Genomic DNA, 9,274 nt, shown 5'->3' on the forward strand with positions numbered 1-9,274 from the left:
ATATCCTTCTTTCCCTTCTCCTTCCCTATCTTCCTTTGAGATCACCTTCTTAATAAATTACTCCCACATGACTCCTCATCTCAGGGGCTGCTTGAGGAGAATATGACATCAGACAATATATGCACAAAGAGCTTTACAAATTTATAAAATTTTTTTAATTAATTTTTTTTTGTAGAAATGGGATCTCGCTATGTTACCTAGGCTGGTCTCAAACTCTTGGGCTCAAGCAGTTCTCCTACCTCTGCCTCCCAAAATGCTGGGATTATAAGTATGAGCCATCGCACCCTGCCAAAATAAGATAACTTTTGTAACCAAAATATAGGCAGAGCCCTTCATGGCACAGACTCTGCACAGATTTCATCTGAAACCAACAGCAATCCAGTATTCTTTAGTTACCCCTCAGAAATATTTAATTAAGGTTGGGGAGAAATGGCTGTTATGAGACAAGGAACATATATTGATGCAAGTAGATTTATTACGATGATCCCATTTCTACTCACATGTTACTGAGGCTCAAAGAAGTGAGTACTGCACATTGAGTATATGACATGGGACCAGCCCAACAGGTGAAAGAAGTTGGAAATCTGTTTTATGTCTGAACTTGGAATGCAATAGCAGAAATCTGTTTTATGTGTAAATTTGGAATGCACTGCCATAAAGTATATCCTTTAAAGGTTTTATGCCTATGGTTACAAATCTTGTGGAGTGAGGACTTTAACATATCCCTCTTTTCTCTCAGACAGAACTGTAAGGTCTAATAAACATATTGGATTTAAGTTCTAATAAAGATATAAGCCATAAAATTAATCTCTTGTTAGGCTTCTCTGCTTACATTTGTACACTTGCTTCCAATCTTCAAGCAAGAGAGTTCTGCCCTCTAGAAAGAAGATGTGGGCCCATTCTGCAGGCCCAGAGGATTCAGGGACAGCTGCAGTTTCACATTTATCAATGACATCTATTCACATTTTCTGATTCCAAGTCTTAAGAAGCCATTTCTTCCTTACCAAGGTCCTGGCTGTTGCATGGGATTGCTGAGGATGTAAACTGGGCGTCCCTGAAGGTCCACTGTTTTGTTTTTGTTTTGTTTCATTTTGTTTGTTTGTTTTGAGATGGAGTCTTGCTCTTGTTGCCCAGGCTGGAGTGCAATGGCATGATCTCAGCTCTCTGCAACCTCTGCCTCCCGGGTTCAAGTGATTCTCCTGCCTCAGCCTCCTGAGTAACTGGGATTACAGGCACATGCCACCATGCCTGGCTAATTTTGTATTTTTAGTAGAGATGGGGTTTCTCCATGTTGCTCAGGCTGGTCTCGAACTCCCGACCTCAGGTGATCCATCTGCCTCGGCCTCCCAAAGTGCCGGGATTACAGGCATGAGCCACCAAAGGTCCACTGTTCTTATAGTTGGTCCTGGCCTGGTCTTCAGCATGGTCTCCCTTGGCTATAGAAAAAGGGGGTTTGTTTAAGAGCTGCCAAGGGACTTTCTGACTTTCTCACTTTGCCTTATGCTGACCAACTGGAGTCTATTTATCATGGAACCCATCCACAGCCTTTGTAATGACCATTTACCTTGTACCATCAAAAGCCAAAGAAAATTGCACAATCTAGCATACCTGTTCTGTCAGAATCCCTTCTGTATTAGTTTCCTAGGGCTTCTATAACAAAATACAATAAATTGGGTGGCATAGAACATGAGGAATTTACTGTCTCACAGTTCTGGAGACTAGAAGTCCAAAATCAAGGTGTCGGCAAGGTTGGTTCTGAGAACCGTAGGGAAGAATCTGTTCCATGACCTCCCTGTTGGCCTCAAATTGTTCTTATGGATGCCCTGTGTCTTCACACCATATTTCCTCTAAGCATGTATGTCTCCATGTTCAAATTTCACTTTTTTTGTGAGGTCAACAGTGATATTGAATTAGGGCCCACCCTAATGATCTCATTCTAGTTGGATTATCTGCAAATATCTTATTTCCCAGTAATATCACATTCCCAGGTACTGGGGGTGAAATTCAACATCTTTTGAGGTTACATAATTCAACCCATAACATCATCTTAATTCGCTCCAGGTAAAAGTTTTAGCAACTGCAATGCTCTAGTGTGTCAGGGCCCCTCTGGGCTCCACATACCCCCTGTGATGGGGTATTTATTGCCACTTAGCTGGTGACTTAACTCTAGAATCCCACCCTCAGAATCTGCCTCCAAAAATCATCCTTGCACTCCTAACCAAATACCTAAGGCTGGACCTCCAGAAGCCGACTCTGAGACACAGATCATGAACAAGGTATTTATTAAGGGCCAGGAGAAGAATGCAAGAGAAAAGGAAATGAAGAACAGAGAAAGGCACAATTTTAGCCAACTCCTTGGCCTTAGCCAGATCTTTGGGGAGCTCTAGACCATAAATTATGTCAGAATTTGCCCCATTTTGAGGAAAGGGAGTCAGGCTTTCAGAATCTTGCACAGTCATTGGCTATAGGCTTCCCTAGAACTACACTACCAGGCATTCCAGGCTCTCTCTGGGAGGGATGGACTGGCCCATGGTCAGCCTCTGAAGAAGGTCACAGGGGCAGGCCGTTTGGAACAAAGCACAGAGAAGCTATAGGATGCATTCACATGGCTGGTAAAGTGGATAAGAAGGGGTCCAGGGAGAGCATGGAGAAAGTTTACCACCCAAAGCAATACACTTTTGCCTACTTGTGCTTACATTTACGGAGCTTCAACACAGGAATGTTCTAGATAAAATAATATTACTCTGGAACATTGAGGGAAGACCAAGAATGCCTTGAGATAGGACTCAGCATGTCCTGGAAGCAGGGTGTCATTGTGTTGGAGGGAGGTGCCCAGCAGAGGTAATTCTTGGATCCATGGCACCTGCAGTGGACAACTGGCCAGGAGGAGCCGCAGGAACCAGCCCCACGGGCTCAACAAGGCCACAGAGCAGCAGCAGGAGGCCCTCAGTAAGACCCTGTTTGTGACAGTCCCCTGAAACTTTAAAAGACAAAGCAAGGGAAGAAAGCAGCGGTGAAGATGGATTAAAAGCCTCACAGTAACAGGTCTGTAGGTAGAGCCAGAGAAATCAATGCTTATTGTTTTCAATGTGTCCCGCTTTTTCTTCTTCCTTTTAATGCTAGATGGGTGCAGCAATCCTTTGTTAAGACAGAAATTATTTTACTTTTTTTCCACAGTGGTACAGAAAAATGTACAGGGCTCATTAGAAATATTTAGTGGATGGAAAGTAGTTTGAAGAAATCGATGAGGTTGAAAATAATAATAAAAGAAGTCAGAAAGGGGCAGAGAAAGATAGAAATTTACAGGTTTCAAAGCAGGGATACATGAGGAAAAAGGTTACATAAGTTCTCTCTTTGAAGCACAGAAGGTGTGCAGGAAGGGAATAACACCCATCCAAATGCTCGTGCTCAAGAGATTCAGGTTTCTCTTAAAGTGAGGTCCTGGGAGTGCAGACTGAATATATTTGAGGAAACCTAGGTTCAGACAGGTTAAGTGATTTTTCTCAGTTACACAGCTGTGGATTGCACAGCTTAAAAAATATAAAAATTCTTATGAGGATTATAACTGAGAAGTAGGTGTCTTTTTTGCTCACAGAATATTCTATGGCAAATCCTAGACTCAGGTTCTTATAGCCATAGCCCCAGCCAGTGCCAAACATCCACACACACCCACTTTCCCATTCTCTCCAGCAGACCTCATAAGTTATCTTAATATGTAGTCTATGGTCTATTTAGCCAACACTTGCACACAATCATCATTTATCAAATTGCCTAGGCAAACCAACATCGGCTTTGCTATATCTGGGCAAATGTCTCTCCTATATTTAGCCTTTTAGCCACAGTGCGATGATTGGAATGTGTCTCACAGAATGGAAGCTTTCTCTGAGAGCCATGCAGGGGTGAGGCGGCAAGCCTCTGACGGAGATAACTTCCTGACTTGTGTTTGGGATTTCTCCAAGCTGCTGAAATAGTACTTCAAGTGTTTCATGGACACACGGAGATTTAACACCTGCAAAGTTAAGCCTGACGCCCTAAGGTGGAATGCTGAAACGGCAGAGAGCAGAGCAAGTGTAGGTGAGGATTGAGTTTCACCTTCCTAGTGCCCTCATAGGGTGCTGTTGGATTTATGTCTCACTGAGTGAGGCGCCCTCTCCTGGCCGACGATCCCACTGGCTCAGTCACAGCAGGAAAGCGAGAGCTGCAGGTTGCAGAAAGACATGGCTCCATTCTCAAGGGAAACTGCTGACAATGCCAAAAGTCAGAATCCTTTCACTGTCTCTTTACATCCCAGCTGTCAGACAAGCTAACTTTAAATTTTAACTTAGGCAAGACTGTGTTTTTTATAGAATATTTCAACACAGAGGGCAAATTTCATTCTAATGTGACAAAAGCAGCGTTGGGAAAAGAATTGGAAATGTGTGCTTTTGAATGTGACCTGAGATATAGCTTCCAAAGCTGGCCATTGCTCTCCTGGCCCAGAGCCTGACCCCATCTCATGACAGGAGAAGCTGAATCTCATGCTCTGTAAGAACGTGGCTTACTCCCTCATTAAATGTGAGTCCCTGTTCTCAGAAGTGGATCACTGTAGTTTGAAGGATCAACATTGATCAAACATATCCATTTCTGCCAGTTTTACCCCTCTCTATGCTGTTACTAAACAAGAGAAGTTATTCTACAATTTATGTAAGTTATAAAATAGTAATTAAATATTTTGGAATATGTGAAAAAGTAAACTACCACAATCTCCCTACCTACCTACAGTATTATCACCTTAATGTATTTCCTTTTTTCTCCTTTTATATGCACATTTACACTAAATGTTTATGTGTACATATATATTTTAGCCTATAATACTATTTTATTTTGATTTAACATGTATTTTATTTACTATGTAATATATGACATATATTACACCTTATATTTATAGCTTTCTTCTGTAATGTTAATTATTATCAGGAGTAAATTATATTTAGAGAATATGCTGCAGCAATAAAAAGTTTAATAACAAGGAATGTGGACTAAAGTAGAACAGGGTAAGCCCACATCCAATTAAGAAAGCTCTTTGGACACATATATATTCCACCAACAGAGCTACTAAAATGTAACTTACATTCTAAAGCTTTCCATAGTCTGTGTACCCATGTTGCCAAAGATACACTACAGTAAGAAAGAAGAGAATTTTATACCTGAAAGATTTTTGTCTGTGCTGGCTTGTAGGGAATATTCTTAAAGACTAGCTTCAACTCTGTCTGTTGTTGTTCCCAATGAATTATCCAAGTATCTAAGAGTTTAGGGTTCATGCTGCCTTCAGCCATTGAGGCCATTCACCTGGTGAGATATGTTTGCCCCAACAAAACATGGACCCCCTGGAGAATATATACGTGTCTGCAGTCATGTTCCATTATGGTTTTGCTTTCAGTTAGCCAATCATACATATAATTCATAGTAAGGGTATCAAGGTCTGTTTTTGTTCCACCAGCAAGCCCATGGCAGTTTGGGAACCAGAGGCATTCAGAGTATCTGAAATCACTCCAAGTCCCAGGATGGGCTGGACCTACCTGAGAGCTCTACAGGGCAAAGGCAAACTGTTGTGTGTCTATTTTCTCCTTAAGCCATTTCATACACACATCTTTGATAAGAGCACCTAAGTGTCATAAAATGCTGACTTTGGACCCAAAGACAGATTACCTTGAATGAAATGGGCTGGGATTTCCAATTAGCTGCAGAAATTCCAGGAATTTCCAGATTACTTGGCACCCATATTATCAGCTACATATAGGGAGTCTGGACTTGAAAATTCAGGAGCATGGGGGTGCATGGTAGTGAATTCCTGTAATTTTATATCGCCTTGGCATTCATTTTGAATATAAGTTGGACTTTCTCATACAAGAAACATGGTTTAGTCACCCTTGGCACAATTTCCAGTTCTCTATTTCATCCCAGTTCCTTAATATGGTCAATCCAGATATCTCCCTTATACAGTTGTCTGCTGTTGACCACCTTCCCTAAGGGACAGTTAGGTACCACCTATTGGCTTACCCCACTGACTCCTCCATCCCCCATAGACTGTACAGATATGCTGCAGCAACAACCTCTCAGTAACAGCATGGCCACATAGGACTTGCAACAGCTTGCTTTAAACTTGCAAATTAGAACTCCCATGGAAACCCACCTAATAATACCCTGGACTCCAATAAAAGCTTTAGCACACAGGTCCCTCACTCTCTCTTTTGCTCTGCACTTTGTGGTTCTGGTAGAGCATGTATGTCTCGAATGGCTCCGCTTTCCCATCAGCTCTGCAAGGAGTGCTGCCCTTTTCTCTAATCTGTAAGTAATAAACTCCTCCTATTATTGTGTGGTTTTTGTTGCATCGCCTCCTCTGCATCTCACCTGACTGACATACCTGAACCTAGCTTCTTTCCAAGGGAAAGCTCTCCTAGACAATGGATATCTTGGTAGAAATAAACTGGACATAGGTCAGACAAGAGCCATGAGAGTGCCTGCTGGTATAAGCATGTTTCCCGTGAGTGGGACACCTGGTCATGGGTTGGACGCTTAGGCACTAGGCAACACTTAGGCATTAGGCCATCCACCAGGATAAAGAAGTCACTGTAGACATCCATGACCCAAATACTGGAGCCCTTTCAGTGCAGGGTTAGAATTCACAGCCATTTTACAGAGAGACCTCAAGACCAAATTAGAAAAACAAAATTCCAGTACTCACCAACAGCCTCCTGCTTTTAGAGAAGGGGGTGCTTGAAACTTCTGATTAGCCTCTCACTCTCTGTCATTTCCCATCTCCCCAGGAGGTAAAATAGCTCACCCCTGCTAGGGAAGGGTAGATGTGGGGAGAAGCTAGGCAGATGGTTGGCAAGGATTACTTCTTGTATTTCATCCTAATTTGCATTAATGCTCAACTCTGCATCACTCTTTCTGTGTATATAATTTTTTAGTAAAAAAAATTCCTCTTCTTTTCAATTTTGAGCCTGAAATTGCGAACAATTTGATTGCTATTTGTTAGTCACATTAAGATTCTCTTAAAATATACTCACACGTTGTTATGTATCTAGCAGGCGTATACTAATGTATGTTCTTGTAAAAATATGCCTATGGGTATTGAATGCCAGAGACAATTACTGTATTTCATTTGAAGTTCAGTCCACAGCATGGGACCTCTTCTGAAAGTGCATGTACAAAAATGATTATGTCTAGTATAGCTCAAAGTATTATCTTCCGTTCTCATTCCTGGAGAATATTACATTTTTTCCCCCTCCAGAATTTTGTAATTACTGTAGGGGAAAGAAAAATTAAAAGATGCTAAATTTACCAAGTGTAGATCTTTCAAAACTTCACGGGTAAAAGTGCCACAGAAACATTTTTCAAAATGGTTTTGTCAATACTTTAATCAAAGAATTAGTTAAAGACTTGCTGTTTGAATATGAAATTATGTTATTCTCACAAAATCTTTCCCTCTGTGATTAAAAATTGTAATCCTCATGTTCTTGTTTTATTACCTGCTATATATAAAATATATTTAGGGCAGGGCACAGTGGATCATGCCTGTAATCCCAGCACTTTGGGAGACCTAGGCAGGAGGATTATTTGAGCCCAGGAATTTGAGACCAGCGTGGGCAGCACACAGAGACCCCAACTCTCTCTCTATGTGTGTGAATAAACTAATGTGAATTTCCTTTCCCTACCTGTACTGGAACAAGCTTAAAAGTCCTACACACATAGGGGAAGCATTAAGAAATGTAAGTCATTATCATCATCATGGTCATCTTCACCAAACACTCATTTGGCTGGTGAGAAACAGATTCAAATTCAGTTCTGTTTGACATCTGAATTCAAGACATTCACATCTTGAAAGTTTAATCCTTATCCTTTACTGCCTCATGTATTCTGCGTAACCAAGAGAGATGATGGGCTTGTATTTATTTGTGCCTTTTCTTTGGTTCTACATGGGCAAATATTTGTCTTCTACATAAAACTTTATTTATCCTGAGCCAGTCTGGATAGGCTTGTGTTCCTGAATATTGAGAGTTCTCTGAGTAAATGCTCTCTTTAGATAATTTTATCCTATATCATAGGTTTTAATCTTACCCAAATGCTGGTTATTTCTAAACTAACACATCCAGCCTTGACCTCCCCCTCTGTGTCCAGATTCAGATACCTGACTGCCAAATTAACACCTCCTCTGGGATATCTGAGAAGCATTCTGAATTTAACCACTCAAAACAGAAACTTTGATTCCACCCTGCCCCAAATATGATGCTCCGCCTCACTTCCAGTCTTAGTGGAAATATCATCTTTAACTATCCAGTGGCTCTGGCCCTCAACTTAAAAATCAGCCTGGATTCCCTATGTTTTACACACTCCACATCCATTCCATTGGCAAAGCCTGTCAACTTTACCTTCACAACACATCCTAAATCGAGTTCTCACCTTTTTTGTAGATACTACCCGAGGCCATGGTTCCGTTATCTCTCTTCTAAATTACTGCAGTCACTTCTGACTGTTCCCTCTACTTCCATTACTTTTTTTTTTTCCAACCCAATCCCAGCTATTTTCCAAACAGGAGCCAGAATGATTCTTTCAAAAATGTAGATCAGATCACATCATTTCCTGCTCAAATTCTACAACAGATTTTCATCACATGAAACAAATCCATAAGTCTTCACCATTATCTCCCAGGCCACAGGGAATCTAGGCCCTGCTTATCTTTTGTATCTCTTACTTACTACTTTTCCCTCTGCCACTCTATATCACTTTGGCACTATTTTTCTTGCTGTTTATTAAACCTCCCAGCTCTTGCAGCCTTAAGGCTTCTGATTGGCTATTCCCTCTTGCATCAGATATTGGTGTGGTTCTTTCATCATTTCTTTCACTTCTGAGCCTTCTCCCCAACAATACTCTCTACACACACACATTGTGTCATTCTATATTCAACCACCCTTTATTTTTTCCACATAGCCCTTATCACAACCTAACACTATATTATGCATTTGCTTAACTTGCTTACTGTTTTTTCATTAGACTGGACACTCCACAGGGGCAGAGATTTCACCAATTTTGCTCATCCTTGTATTAAAAACATTTTTTAAAGTGCCTGGCACACAGTAGGTTCTAAAAATAAGTGTTGAATTTTACCATTATGCTTTTAATATTTTTTCTAAAATAGGTTTTTATGCTCTGTATTCTTAGATTATGCTGAACACCATCGTCTTTAAGATTTGCAGCATTTGTTAGAAATGCTAGTTGTGTTGCTCTGTTA

At 40.9% G+C, this 9,274-nt stretch overlaps 1 protein-coding gene across 1 annotated transcript in view; it reads right to left on the bottom strand.

Annotated features, from left to right (window-relative positions):
- LOC129527203 (protein fem-1 homolog A-like) overlaps positions 1-6,623 on the bottom strand; it is a 28,783-nt gene extending 22,160 nt beyond the window's left edge. Inside the window, 1 exon segment of the mRNA XM_063697297.1 lies at positions 6,404-6,623. Within this exon segment, the coding sequence (XP_063553367.1) occupies positions 6,404-6,623 (220 nt within the window).
- Positions 6,624-9,274: the final 2,651 nt, after the last annotated feature.

The sequence above is a fragment of the Gorilla gorilla genome, chromosome 14 (assembly GCF_029281585.2).
Source record: "Gorilla gorilla gorilla isolate KB3781 chromosome 14, NHGRI_mGorGor1-v2.1_pri, whole genome shotgun sequence".
NCBI lineage: Eukaryota > Metazoa > Chordata > Mammalia > Primates > Hominidae > Gorilla > Gorilla gorilla.